Source organism: Glycine max, chromosome 5 (assembly GCF_000004515.6).
Source record: "Glycine max cultivar Williams 82 chromosome 5, Glycine_max_v4.0, whole genome shotgun sequence".
Classification (NCBI taxonomy): domain Eukaryota; kingdom Viridiplantae; phylum Streptophyta; class Magnoliopsida; order Fabales; family Fabaceae; genus Glycine; species Glycine max.
Window position 1 is genome coordinate 10,536,600 of NC_038241.2, and position 15,615 is coordinate 10,552,214.

A 15,615-nucleotide genomic window follows, 5' to 3' on the forward strand; every position below is an offset into this window, starting at 1 on the left:
TGCATATGGAAACAAAACCAACAGCCATAAAAAAAAAAAACAAACATGTGAACGATAAACAAAAATGGATGATTATTTTGAAGCGAGAAAAAAAAGTTGTTCTCATGAAATCCGAACACAAAACATGAACATGCATATGATGATTATTATATCGTGATCGAAAAGAAAAAAAAAATCCAAACTTACAATCATAACTATAATTGCAAAGATAAAATCCCAAAATAAAATTAGGGTTCATGTAACGAAAAAATACAGGTATAACACAAACCAAATAACTTTAATTCCCAATAATCTAACAGTAATGGTGGCTCTGATACCAATTATATGATATTTTAGGGATCTTAATAAAATACCAATAATCATCGGAAACACATTAAGTTAGATTATCAAGAGGGGTTGTGAAAAATACTTGGATCCATGATAAACAACGGAATTGATGAGTCTGAGGAACTGTTGGTTTTGTATTCTTCCTCAACCAAATCATCATTTTCCTTTTAGTACCTTAGGTTTCTCGCCAGATGGAGAGAAAAGAATACAATTTCTGATTTGGTGTATCGAGGACCACAACCTTGCTTTAGGTTTTAACCTGTTAGAGTTCTCATTATTCCTTAATGTTGTATCGGGGACCACAACCTTGCTTTAGAGACTAAAGAAGCTTAGATGTGGTTCTTGTATTATTTGCGGAGATATGTTACACCACAACCAAATTTGTGTATTATATCAGACAAGGGAACCGGTTTGCTAGCAGTTTTACAATCAAAATGCGTTGGGTGGAATGGACCGGATGTTTCGCTTATGTATTGCATTCACCACATTGCATCAAATTTTAACAAACAGTTTTAAAATGTTGACTTAAAAAAACAAGTCATCAATATGGGTATGTTTCTTCTTATTTCATGCATCATATTCTTGCTTTATTACATCTTCACTATATTTATTACTCATTGTTTTATCTTTTGGCATAGGATATGAGATGAGAAAACCACGATTTGAGGCAAAGTTGCTCGCATTATGTTCGCATGTATGTTAGAGAAATAAGGGAGTTTGAGGTTCAAGAAATTGCAAATACGCGGCTTGGTCGATGAGCAATGGCATGCACTGTCAAATTAAATGAATGATTGTGTTATTGTGGACAATTTCAAGCACTTCGATTACCTTGCTCACATGCAATTGCAGCGTGCGCTTTTTGCAATTCAAATTATGATGACTTTGTTGACCCTGTATACAAGTTGAAAAACATTTTCAAAGTTTATCAACATCACTTTCATTCCCTTAGAAGTGAAGACACATGGCCTCAATATTTAGGTTCACATTTTATGTTTGATCCTTCGAAACGACGACAGACATCAGACAGACCGATCACTATTCGAATATATAGTGAGATGAACAAACTAATTCCAAATAGGTCTAAAAAATGCTCCTTATGTAGAAGTGAAGAACATAATGTACTAACTATCTATACAAATAAGTACATGACTAATATAACTTTTACTTCTTATGTTTTTCTTTCATATTTGTATTGCGTATTTTATATTAATGTATTAATTATGTTGTTTTTAATTTTATTATGTATTTCTATTAATAGATCATCTAAATTTTAAATAAACAAAAACATTTAAATAAGATAATATTAAAAGTATATAACATATTTTAAATAATAAAATATTGAAATAAATTAATAACATATAAAATAAAACCATAAAAAATATACTATTAAGTCAAATTAATGTTATTTATTATACATTTAAATAATTTTTTAAAAATTTAAAAAAATAAGAAAAAAATAAACCGTAAAAAAATTATAAATTTGAAAAAAAAATAACTTAAACATTTTTAAAAAAAGTTATTTATGACTTAAAGTCATAAACAAAAAAAACAAAGGTTTTACAACTTTATAAAACCAAAAACAAAATCCTTACAACTTTGAAGTCCTAAAATAAAAAGTCATAACAAGCGTTACAATTTCTAACTCAAAAGTCATAACACCTATTACAACTTATTCCCTTTTAGGTCATTTTTTAAAACTTACTCCCGAATAATGAAAAAATATAACCCTTTTGGTAAAAAAAGCCAAATGTAGCATGTTTCTCATACCAAGATACATTGATATATAGAATTTGTAAACTCAAATTATCATATAATCAACAACACGTTTTCAAGTCATTGAAAAACCTTGACTCCATCGTTAATATAAAAAACATTTCAATACGAAGAAAAACCAAACTCTATCAATTACCAATCAACTATGTTTTTATTCAAGGTAGCCATTTCCTTGCATCACTTTAAACCGAAGACATTATGAAATTTCAAATCACCAAGGAAAAAAGTAACTTTAACTACTCTACACTCTACCAAAGCAGTACTGTAACACTAGCGCCAGTAAGGGGCGTGTATTACTGGATAACTTGTATCCAAATGCGATTGTTTTGGCAAAACGTTCCATTTTTTGCTATGTATGCATTCATTGCTTGAGTCCTTGAATTGAAACGTACTGTGGCCAGTTTAATGGGATCTGCACCCGCCACACCTCCGGGCCTGAAAACAAGAAAGAACCAACATTTTGAGACAATCATAAAATCAAGAAGTTTATTTCAAGGTATCAAGAAAAATTCTCCGAGCAGATGTAGCTTGTATTGCCTTTCCTAGAGGTTTCCAGGCTTTAATAAATCATCCATTCACCAAAAAGAAAAAAATCCGTGGGAAAGTGTACATGAAAATACAACATTCCTCATATTTGGTACAAATTTTGAAAAAACATTCCGTGAAATGGTTGATTCCCAAGAATATAAATGATTCATATTTTTTTTACTTCTTATTCCCAGTGAAAGACGATGGGCAATTAGAGAGATGATGGGCAATTCGTATTCTAATGAGAATAGAAGTTATTTTTTACAATAATTAGTAATTACCTATCTCCACTTCATTCTTCCACATTTCTATTTTCATCATTATTTTTTAATTAAATAAATTTTATTTTTTTCTCTGAAATTATTAATGTCAAAGATGTTCATGGGAATAATTCTTAGGCATAATATACTTGGAGATGAGATTCCTTGGAATACAATTTTATACCTTGAAACAAATGTCGCCTTGGGTTAAACATGATTTCAGTCCTTATAATATAGAAATGTTTGCTTTGAGACCCTCAAAATAAAATTATCTCATTTTGGTCCCTCGTTTATGAAAATGCGTGATCCTTGTCCTTCACAAAAATTCTTCTCCTTTTGGTGACACGTATATGGAAATAGGGACCACACATGACACATTTTCATAGATGAGAGACCAAAAGAAAATGATTTTATTGAGACTAAAACCAAAAATTATCTTATTTTACAAGGACTAAAACTATATTTAATCTTAAAATCAAATACAAAATATATTTAAAGTATACTTGATGTTAACCTTAAAAACACATTAACGGAGGAGGAATCAAATTCGAAACCGGACAGGATGCGCCCTATATCTTCATATGTACCTGCTCGAGGCATTCCTTGAATTAAGATCTGACAAAATCACACACTGTTAGATGCATCAGTGGTAAATAGAAGCATAACACAAATAAAGTCTTTCATGGGATTCACACCACAATCTTAGTCCTTCCATACTGAAAATCTAATTAATCTGTTGATTTATATATAATGCATTCAATAAGTCACCCGCATAAATAAACTGAAACAATTTGATGTTGTAACCTCATACTACTACGTTGTTCTGACAAATGTACTAAGACTTGGAAGGTTATGAATTTAAAATTAGAACCTTCGAAGAGCTCTTGCCACACAATCCTTGTGGCATATCATAGATAGCAATTACCAGACACTTGTATTAGCAAAGAATTTTCTAAAAGCTGCAAGGCATTCCAAAACAGTGAAATTCTAAAATGACATGTTTTATCTATATGATGCAGTCAAGTACAATAACACGAGAATGCATAAGAATGCAATGCCTTAAATAGCTTGATCTGACTATAACATTGACAACTATCAAATCTGAAGAGGAATTATTTTTGGTTTAGATGGTACATGTTTCAGATTTTTAGACATTCAAGAATTATTCTGATTTTCCTGTTGTTCCCCATTCAACAAAATTACTTTCTCAGATTCTTTTTGTTATCCTTGGTATTTTAATTTCAAAGAATTTTTGTAAAATGTGCACAATAAACATTCCTTAATTATATAAGTCAGCAAAATGATTCAAAGTTCTAGAGGGAATAATAATTAATAAAAAAAAAATACTCCACATCTTAAGAATTAAAGGAATATAAGTAGGTCTTCGTAATAGATTAAAATTTGTAAGATTTTTACCTCCAAATTAGTGTGATCACTATTTATAAATCAAGCTATAAAAAAATCTTTCAGTTCTGGGGAAAAACTGTATTACATCATGATCCCTATTTTACTCGATCACAATTTTCTAAATAGTTCTACATATAAACTTTTTAAACACAATTAGTTCCATATTGATATAAATTTCTAAATGTGTTGTAATAAATTTGATAGACAAAAACTTTTGAAACCTAGGCTTTGATTAATAGGCTTCTTAAAATTTCAATATTTGGTTATTTCAAACATAAGACAAACCATCAAAGAATAATTACTAATATAATACTCTTGTGAAAACAAGATAAGCGAAGATAGGTAAGAATCTGTACTGACAGTTTTTCCATCATATGGTTTTACTTGGTCCCATATGTGACGGTTAACCTGATATCAATGAAAAAGAACAAAAAATCAAAACATTTGCCAATTAAAAATAAATATAAAAATTAGTAGTTTTCTGCAACATACACACATATATATAGAGAGAGAGAGCAGCATACCCTGTCCAATTTGTACAAGCGACCCTTCCTTAAAATCACTCTTACAGCATTGTCAAAGGAATCACGACTAGGGAACTGCAACAACCTGATAATACCCAAAACTTTAATATAAATGATATCTTTAGGTATACAGTCAAAGATGAGACCAATGTTGTTAATGGCGGATGGCGGTTCATGACGGAAAGCCAGAAATCCGCCATAAAAATATGGCGGATGGCGTAGCAAAAAATGGTAAATGTCATGGTGGACAAAAAAAAAATATACATATATATAAACTCATTGAAATTGAAAAAAAAAATGGATTGCATTCAAATAAACTAAAAAAGTTTCATGAGTTCATACAATAACCAAGTAGAAATAAAAATAAAAATGGGATTGTAAAAAATAAAAAGAGGGTGTCAAATAGAAAAACGAAAAAAAAGCTGCAGACATAAAATACGGGTGTCAAACAGCAAAAACAAAATTAAACAAAAAAAAAAGCTAGTGCACCACTAAACTTGCGCCACAACGTTCGCCGCCGTTCATGCAGGTGCAGGGTCGGTGCGACGTCGCCTTCGCGGGGTCGCCTGCCGGTGCTCGTCGCCGCCGTGGGGTCGTGCGCCGATGCTTGTCGCTGCTGGGTCGTGCGGGGGGAACGCGGGGTCGTCGCTGCTGGGCTGCATTCTGCGTGTGGGGTTGCAGCTGGGTGCGGGGTGTTGCTCTTGGTCGCGTGGGAGGGCTGCATTCTGTGCTGTGCTGCATGGGAGGGCTGCGCTTTCGAACATAATATCGGGTAGGGTTGGGTCGGGTCAGCCCAACTCCTACCGCGCAAAAAGAAAAGCAAAAAAACCCATTATTTTCCGCCATGACCGCCATGGCACCGCCATACGAAACCCGCCACGTCACCACTATTTAGGGGCGTTTTTTCAAATTTTCGCCATGCCAAACCGCCATGGCACCGCCATTGCCACCATTTGACAACACTGGATGAGACACATTTACTCAAATACAATGATAATGCACTTTCAGGGCATTAGCTATGCTAGATTACATGGGGAGAGTCATGCAAAAGAGCTGAGACTATAACAGCATGCTGATGTGGCAAATGGCAATTGAGGAAGAAAAAGAGAGGAAATCAATTAGAATAAAAAGTTGGAGAGGGAAGGAAAGAGGAAGGCAATAATTGGATGAGGATTGAGAAGGATAGCAAGCAGACCCTCAAAAGGCTACTCTCTATCCCTTTGCTTTTCTTGTATTGTGATTCTACCTATGCAAATAGGATTATTTCCACTTATCTTTAATGAGATATACATGGACTCCGATCACAGGACAAGTATAACAAAATTTAAACATTTCATATGATGGAAAGCCACCTTAATTGTGGTTATCCCTAGCCCTCCTTAATTGCAGCGTCAAAGTAGTGTTTAATTTCACATCAACAAGAGATGACTTAAATAGAGCTTATATATCTATGACAATCCTCACCTTACAACTCAGTTTTGTAGTTTGAGTTAAGCCCTAACTCCAATATCTAAGACCATGACATGTAACAAATAAGTAAATATTGAAATTGATTTCCCCCTTTCGTTCTCCCAAACATCTTTGAAAGTCAACAAAAAGAAAATGGAATTCACTGTGATAGGCAAGAAATTCAACTGATTATATTTCTATGCTGAGAAATACTAAAGCCTTCACAATTCCCCAAAAGCAACACAAAAGATGGAATACATTACGTTGAAACTAGGGAATAGCTGCGGTCGTAATCCATTTTAACATCCTCCAGAGTCAAATTACAACCTTCAAGAAAGTTGATGATATCTGTTTTCAGTGCATGTTTACGAACGCCGAGCAGATTACCATATGTCAAACCTAATGAAAGAAAGAGAAACGAAAACAGTCATTATCTTGGATGGAAATGACTCAAACTAATAAAAGAACTGTAAAGTGTTAAAAGGTATTATTTAAATTACATGGATAGAAGTGAATGATTTAGAAATGTCCATTAACACATTTTCAAAATCCAAATGTATTTTAGTTGGCCAAATGCAAGAAGACATGTATTGTCACTAGCATTAATCCTGTATGCCAAATTCCTATAATTTCATGCATTTATTATTTTCAAATTCTCAAATCAGTAAACTATTTGGGCTTTAATTTTTAGCAATATACACGAATAGACATGGGAATTAGCAAAAACTTAAAACACCAACAGTGAAAATGATGATGATATGAAGGAGGAGGATTTTGCCTGGCATCCCACTTATTTGATAAATATTCAACAACTTATTTGAAATTGACAATTAGAGAACATGAGCTTTATCCAGGATCCAATATAAACTTCATAGAAATATATACATAGTGATTAGAAGGTTACAAGATGATCTAACATTGCATTCCTAATTTGAAAAAAGTTACTTTTACTTAAAAATGAAAAATTAGCTCACCTTTTGCTTTTCCTCCAAAATTCCTCTGTCCTAACATACTATGTTTGGGAGTAATGTTTTGGAGGGGAAGCAAGGGAAAAACAGATTTTTCATTTCTAATAAACATTCTCTAATTTGATAATTTTTTAAAAGTTAAAATTAAAACTAAAGAAATAAAATAATATAGATTAACATATACTTTTTCTTACAAGAGATTAACATGTACTTATTATGCTAATCTTTAGTTTATTTTTACAAACATTATACAACTCTCTTAATTCAAAAATAAAATACTCCTTTTCTCCTCCAAAACCAATAGATTAACATACACTTAATATGTTGATCTTTTATTTAATTTTACAAACATTATATAACTCTCTTAATTTAAAAATAGTATATTGCGTATCAAGCTAAGTTAAATATTTGAAGAGTGAGCTTTGCCACCCATAGTCTCACCTGACTCATGCAAGATTGTTCCGTAGAGGATACATATGATCTCTACCAAAAAAGAAAATGAAAAAAAAAAGAATTTATCTTCCCTCCCTTCTCTTCCAAAACCTCATTCCCAAACATATCCTAAAGGTACTGGTACCCTCATAGAAACAAGGAATCTCATTCTCCAAATAATAATCACAATAATAATACTCTAATAGTAGTAGCAGCAGCAGCAGCACAAATAACGCAAATGATATTTCATAAAAGCTAATGCAACTTGAAGACCAACAGAAATGGGAGAAATAAAAGGTGGTACCTGAATGGTCAGTCTCAAAGAACGGAGGAGGGCGGGGCGTTGAATTCAGAGGTGGCTGTTCTGCCTCAGTGGAGAAGCACCTCATTGGGAGGAGGCCATGGCTTCTCTGCACAAGTGCACAAACACTAGTGGTGGATTTCAATGCAGCCCTAACGGCACCACTCATCTTCCACAACACACCTGTTATTTCCAAACCATAAAATAATAATAACAGTAAAAATTCACAACAAAGATAGGGTCATGCCCACCACCACCCTAAGCATAAATAAACGTTTTTTATAAGCTTTGAAATGCAGATTGCTGGCACTGTCAAAGCGAAAACGAAAATGGGTTGGGAAAAAGATGAGATTTTTGCGAAGTTTCTTACCTGTTTGGATTCTTCAAGTTAGGTCGACAGAGAGAAGAACGAATAAGCAGTGCAGTGAAAAGTAGCATAGGGCACCAACACAAGTTCGGGGCAGTGGGGTCACTGGGCTATGGGCTTTTGTTGGGCACTACTATTGTCAAATGGGAAATGCTACGTGCACCTAGCAATATTGCTGGGACACCCAGCAAACAGTGAATGGGCGAAATTATCCTTCTGCGATTCCTTATTTTAGAAGAACCTACTTCCAGAAAAAATTCCGAAAGACGTCTTTCTGGAAAACTCCCGGAAGAAGAAAGTGAGCTTCCAGAAGAACTCCCGGAATTTTTTCCGGAAGTAGGTTCTTCCGAAAGACCACCTTCTTCTTCCGGAAGTAGGTTCTTCCGGAAGACCACCTTCTTCTTCCTGAAGAAGGTTCTTCCGGAAGTGATTTTGTAAATGATTTTTTTTAAATGCAATATTTTTCTAATAATTTCATTTCTAATAAATAAATTACGTTATAAAGTAAATAAATATTATTATACATAAATTATTAGTAAATATAATTATGACTAATATTTGTAATTCCTTTTTTACGTGCATGTAAATTTAAATAATAAATTGTGTGACAATTTAGTATAATTTGAATCATAAAAATTAATTAATTCGTATATTTTATAAAAAATATAAAATATTTATTATGATAACTTGTATTACAAAACTTAATATATAATAAAAAAATAATTTTAATTTTATAATAACGTGAAGTAAAAATAAATTTAATTTTATAATAATAACTAAAAATAAAATAATATTTAATGCATATTTAATGACGATTTTGTCCCTATGTTGGTTTCTTTAAATTTACTGCGCTACTTTTCCGTTTAACACCTTTTTGGTTTCACCTTCATCCCGGTGTTCTTGGTATTGCTATCCTTTTCCGTAAAAAGTTTTTGAAGATTTGGTGGTCCCGTGAAGTAGTTGTTCCGTATTTGAAGATTTGGTGGTCCCGTGAAGTAGCTGTTCCGTGAAGCTTAAATATTGGTGGTCCCGTTTGTATATTAGTCGTTGTTGTTCCTATTTCGTCGGAGGTACGCATTTATCGGTTTTTTTTGCGTTTTCTGGGTAGATTTTTAGAGAAGATGAACAGTAAAATGGTAAAAACTTTTTCCGGAAGAACATTGAACTACCAGAGGAAGTTGTTCCGAAAGAACAGTTGTGAAATTCTGGAACAACTTATTCCGGAAGAAGTTGTTCCGGAATCAGAACTATGAATTTCCGGAAGTACTTCTTCTGGAAGTTGATGTGGCAACTTTCGGAAGAAATTTCCGAAACAACTTCTTCCGAAATTTCAGTGTTGTTCTTCCGGAAGTTAATATGTGCAATTCTGGAAGAAGTGGTTCCGAAAGTTTCTTCCAGAACAACTTCTTTTGGAAGTTGACAGATCAACTTTCGGAAGAACTTCTTCCGAAATGTTAGTTTTTAATTTTTTTTTAATTTTGTTTTAATATATATATATATGAATATTATAATTTATAATATCTGTATTTTAAATTGTGGATAATTGGTTTAATTAGGTATAATGATTTTGGTATAATATTAAATGATTTAGGTAAAATAATTGTATTTTGTTGTAGTAGAAAAATGTTTTATTAGTTGTTTATTATAGTGTTAAGTTTAGTTTAAGTAAATAATGTAGTTATAAATTTTGAATGTATTTGTATTAGTTGTTAATATGTTTGTTAGTTAATATGTAGTCAATTTTTGGATGTGGTTATATGATAATTTGAATGTACTTGTGTATGATGCATATGTCCTTAAGATGGACGAAGATCAATGGACGTATGACTATACGATGTCACAAGAAGTTCATATGGATTGTGATTATGATAATGAAGAAGAATGTGGTGTGAATGAACCACATGTTGATTGTTCAAATGCTTTTAATACGTCTCAGGTAATCATGTTAATTAGTTTGAGTCATTTGGTTGAATTGATGTTTTGTATAAAAATTAAAATGTTGGGGTTGCGTTGTAGGTATTTGGTACTCGAGATGATGTTTTGCAGTGGGCTCGAACAATTGCCATGAAAATGGATTTGTTGTAGTGATTATGAGGTCTGACACAAATATCGATAGTAGAGAAAGAAGTTCATTTGTCTTAATTGGGTGTGAAAGGAGTGGTATGTACAAGTGTAGGAATAAAGAATTCGTTAGAAAAGACACTGGGAGTAGGAAATGTGGTTGTCCCTTCAGGCTTCGTGGGAAACCAGTGCATGGAGGGGAAGGTTGGATGGTGAAGTTGATATGTGGGATTCACAATCATGAATTGGTCAAGTCCTTAGTTGGACATCCATACGCTGGGCGATTGACTAAGGATGAAAAGAAAATTATTGCTGATATGACAAAGTCGATGGTGAAACCAAAAAACATCTTGCTAACGTTGAAGGAACACAATGCCAATAGTTGCACCACGATAAAGCAAATTTACAATGCAAGAAGTGCATATCGTTCTTCAATAAAAGGAGCTGATACCGAAATGCAACATCTGATGAAGCTTCTCGAACGTGATCAATACATTCATTTGCATAGATTGAAGGATGAAGTTGTGGTGCGTGATCTATTTTGGTGTCACTCAAATGTAGTAAAGTTATGCAATGCATGTCATCTGGTGTTTTTTATAGACAGTACCTACACAACAAACAGGTACAGACTCCCACTACTTGACTTTGTTGGGGTGACACCAACGATGATGACATTCTCTGCTGGGTTTGCATATATGGAGGTTGAGCTTGTTAATAATATTGTATGGGCTTTGGAATGATTTCGAAGTCTATTTTTAAGAAACGATCGCCTCCCTGTTGTTATTGTCACTGACAGAGACCTAGCACTAATGAATGCAGTGAAAACTATGTTCCCAGAGTGTACAAATTTGTTGTGCAGGTTTCATATCGATAAGAATGTGAAGGCGAAGTGCAAATCTTTAATCGGTCAAAAAAATGCCTGGGACTATGTAATGGATAACTGGGGTACTTTGGTTGATTGTCCGTCTAAACACCAGTTCGCTGAGTCACTTCAGAAGTTTCAAATTGCTTGTTCGCCTTGGCCGATGTTCGTGTTGGACCTTGTGGCCTCAATAATCTTAAGAGGGATAGGCTTAGAATGCAGAAAAAGTAACAACAATCAATTTAACAATGTTCTTTAAACATGCAAGACACAATTGATTGCAACAAAATAAATAAGATAAGGGAAAAGAGAATGCAAACACAGTTTTATACTGGTTCAGCCACACCCTTGTGCCTACATCTAGTACTCAAGCAAGCCACTTGAGTTTTCCACTATCTTTGTAAAATCCATTACAAAGTCTGAACCACACAGGGACAACCCATCCCTTGTGTTCAGATGCTTTACAACAAGAGACTCACAGTCTCTTAACCAATCTCATTGAATAAGAAGAATGGAAGAAGAATTCTCTCTTCAAGAGAAGAATATTACAATGAAGATCATGTAAGAATCCTTATAGATTTTGCAAGTGTTTGGTCAAGGATTTCTTTTGAGAGAGCATTTGACAATGAAGTTCTTTTGGAATCTCTCTCATTGTCTTTTGAGAGGATAAGACATTTAGGACCAGCAAAACTCTCTCTATCTTTTGAGAGGATAAAACATTTTGGCCAAGCAAAAAACTCTCTCGATCTTTTGAGAGGATAAAAAATTTTGATCAAAAAAACTCTCTCTTTAATTTGTGCCCAAGTCACCTATTTATAGGCCTTTGATGGTCATTCACAAATGCAATGAAAAGATGTGACTGTTGGCAGATTTTCTGAAAACTCTCCACTGGTAATCGATTACAATGTTTGTGTAATCGATTACACAATTATAATTTGAAGGGTTATGACTTTTGAATTTGAATTTCCAAAGTTCCGTTGCTGGTAATCGATTACAGACATATGGTAATCGATTACATGTTGAAAATTCAAATTCAAAATCTTTTTCAACAGCTATTTCTCAACCATGTCTTCTGGTAATCGATTACCAGAGTCTTGCATGTCTTGAAAGCACTTTGTTTTAAGGCAAGACTTGGTCTTTAGTGAATCTTGAAACAAGGCTTTGTTTGTTGAAGCAATCTTGAATTATTCTTGAAGCAAATGCTTATCATTTGAAGCAGCCTTGTTAGATTCTTCTTTGACATCATCAAAATCATGTATACATACATTCACAGTTCGTTGACTATGTTAACGACAAATGGATTATCCCCCACAAGAAAAAATTTATTACAACATGGACGAATAAGGTCATGCACCTAGGCAACACAACAACAAACAGGTATTAAGAACTGATTTTATTTGTTAGTAAGGATTATTAATAAATGGTATTTAATTGTTGTATATTTTTCATGTTTGTTGTGTATTTTAAATGTAGGGTTGAATCAGCTTATTGGGCTCTAAAAAGAGTACTACAAAATAGCCTTGGAGACCTGTGTAGTGTTTGGGATGCCATGAACAACATGATCACGCTGCAACACGTTGAAATTAAAGCATCCTTTGAAACCAGTACGCATGTGGTTGAGCATGTATTTAAAAAAACCTTATACAAGAGGCTTCTTGGGATGGTTTCAAGGGACGCTTTAAATGAGATTGCTTCTGAGGTTGACCGTCTATGTTATCTCGGCAACAATCCCTCTTCCTGTGGTTGTGTGATGAGAAGCACGCACGGTCTTCCTTGTGCATGTGAGCTTTCTAGGTATACTGCTGGCAGCATCCCAGTGGAGTCAGTCCATATTTTCTGGAGGAGACTTTGCTTTTCAGACCAAGGGTTATGTGAGGCGGAAGTCAGCATCAAGGAAGAGATTGAGACCATATCTAAAAGGTTTGAGGAACTTGATGTGTCTGGCAAAGTAACTCTGAAGAGTAAACTTCGAGAAATTGCATACCCTGATCATAACTCTATGTGCCCTCCTCCGTCAAAGGTCAACACTAAAGGTGCACCGAAGAAACCGATGAAAAGAAGTCAAAGATCCACAAAGCGTGATCCGTCTTACTGGGAGTATGTTGATGCTTTTCATTCTGTTCAAAGCAGCAACTCTTCAGTCAAACGTAGTGCATCATGTTCTGAACCGCCTCAGCCAACAACGATCATCCCGATGTTTGATCAATTTTCGCCATTCATTCAAGGTTTCATTCGTGACGTTGTGGATGTGAAAGCGGACGGTAACTGTGGATATCGGTCCATTGCCACTTTATTAGGTATGGGGGAAGATTCATGGCCGTTAGTGCGTAACGAATTGATTAAAGAACTTGGCAAGTGGTCGCATGAGTACATGAACCTCTTCGGTGGCACAGAGAGATTTGAACAATTAAAGCTGTCCCTACTTGTTGATGGGTTTTCCAAGGTATGTTTTTAGGTTATTTTTTTAATAAAAAACTTTAAATTACTTACATGTGTATGTTTGCTTGATTCAGGTTAGTGTGGACAAGTGGATGGATATAACGGAGATGGGATATGTGATTGCATCATGGTATAACGTAATCCTTGTATCGTTGTCCCGACAACAAAGCATGAAGTTTTTTCCTCTTAGAAGTCAACCACCACCTGATTCTTCTGGGCATCGCATGATATGTGTCAGTCACGTATTTGGAAATCATTTTGTTCAGGTACATTGCATATAGTTAGTATAACAATTATGCAATGACTTGCCTGGTTCATTTGAGTCGGTCACCGCATGATATAATCTTTGTTCATGTACAACAAGTTTATTTGAAAGGCCATTATCCCTTACCTCCTCCAACGTTGTTGTGGTCAAGCAATTGTTATTCTCAGGCAAAGCAGTGGACAACTCCATATATTAGTAGAATGCAGCAATACATAAGCTTGATGTCATTCAAAAGACACTATTTCAACCTAAATGAAGACTAAACATGCATTGTTTATGTAATTGTATTCATTATGCAATATAATTTGTTGTAAGCCATTAATAACCAATTAATATTATTAAGTACTCGTTTCATTAAGCAAAAAAATAATTGGTCCAACAAAAATCATTTACGCGTGTACGTTACATCATTGTCATAATTGACAACACATAATGACATGCATACGTATTAAAGTTTGAGCGCGACACCACATTGACTGACTTGACTACACATTCTGAAGGAAACATAAACACGAAACATGTTCACGCGTGTCTATTTTTTTGTAAAAAAAGTGAAGCAATCTGTCGGTGACAACCAAGTATATATATGAGACACGACTAATAAATCACACATTATCTTGCTTTCACATAATCTCCCAATTGATACACAAAGTATGTCATTTTTAGCATAAACTAGCAGTCAGACGATTGTCAACTCAAGGTTGGGTTTCATTTTTCCACATGGATCGATTATTCACAATGATACTGGGGTTTACTTCCAAACTTCGACTCCGGTGCCCATTCAAGTACCAAACAACTGTGATTTTGCAAGCCGAAAAATCAGAATACACAATACCCTTCAGCTATCCGACAAACAATTTTTGGATGAAATTCACTACCGAAAACCATTCACCCATACAGGTAACCAAATTCGCTTTCAGTGTATGAAATTGATAAATGATGATGATGTCAACACAATGTTAATGTGTAATGATCAATTTTCGTGTGTTGGTCCGATTGAGTTATTATGCACCATTGGAAGAACACCAGATGGAGTAATAAACTTATTTCAACTCACTATGCCCCATACTCATGACACGATCCTGTATTACAACGGGAAATGGAACATGCCACTGCAGAACAAATTTGTTGGATGCGCGTTCATAGGAAAAAATCCTAAGAAATTTCAAATTCCTTCAACATGTACCATCGATGAACTAAAGGATTTAATAAAGCAAGTTGCACCTAAAGGGATTTCCCCTCTTGGAATTCACGAATCACCAACGGTAAGACGATTGTTTTTTCGCCAACCAGGTCGCTTTGAGTATTCATATAAGCTTATAAAATATGAAATTAATGAGCTGAAGACCAATGAAGAACTGCTGAAGGTGTTAATACAATCTAACTACTGGAAAAAATATGGACCAATAGAAATTTTAGTTGTCTTTACTAAATATGTTGTGAAATTCGAAGACGAGGTGACTGCGACATCGCTAAACGACTGAATGCAATGTTTGTTTTTTTGCTTTTTTGTTGATGTAACCTTTACCTGTTTACGGCGTGTTTAAATCCCATAATAAAGTTTAATATGTTATTTCAATGGTCCAAAGATAATTTATTTTAATTGTTTGACCTTCAGACCTTACACATACTTAGAAGGGTCCGATTCCTAT

General features: G+C 34.2%; 1 protein-coding gene across 1 annotated transcript; it reads right to left on the reverse strand.

Annotated features, from left to right (window-relative positions):
* Nucleotides 1-2,232: 2,232 nt before the first annotated feature.
* On the reverse strand, nt 2,233-8,446 carry LOC100775478 (uncharacterized). Its single transcript, XM_014775533.3, has 7 exons — nt 8,340-8,446; nt 7,973-8,152; nt 6,532-6,667; nt 4,820-4,904; nt 4,656-4,703; nt 3,403-3,503; nt 2,233-2,535 (listed from the first exon to the last, which is right to left on the reverse strand). The coding sequence occupies exons 2-7, from the start codon at nt 8,136-8,138 to the stop codon at nt 2,394-2,396; spliced, it is 678 nt and encodes a 225-aa protein (XP_014631019.1). The 5' UTR covers nt 8,139-8,152; nt 8,340-8,446; the 3' UTR covers nt 2,233-2,393.
* Nucleotides 8,447-15,615: the final 7,169 nt, after the last annotated feature.

Bases quoted from the DNA above. Each gene is read 5' to 3' on its own strand.
- LOC100775478 (XM_014775533.3), bottom strand. From the start codon at position 8,138: ATGAGTGGTGCCGTTAGGGCTGCATTGAAATCCACCACTAGTGTTTGT. The intron at 6,668-7,972 runs GTACCACCTTTT...TTCTTTCATTAG, and splicing joins CTTTGAGACTGACCATTCAG to GTTTGACATATGGTAATCTG. The intron at 4,704-4,819 runs GTATGCTGCTCT...CATTGATATCAG, and splicing joins GCTTGTACAAATTGGACAGG to GTTAACCGTCACATATGGGA.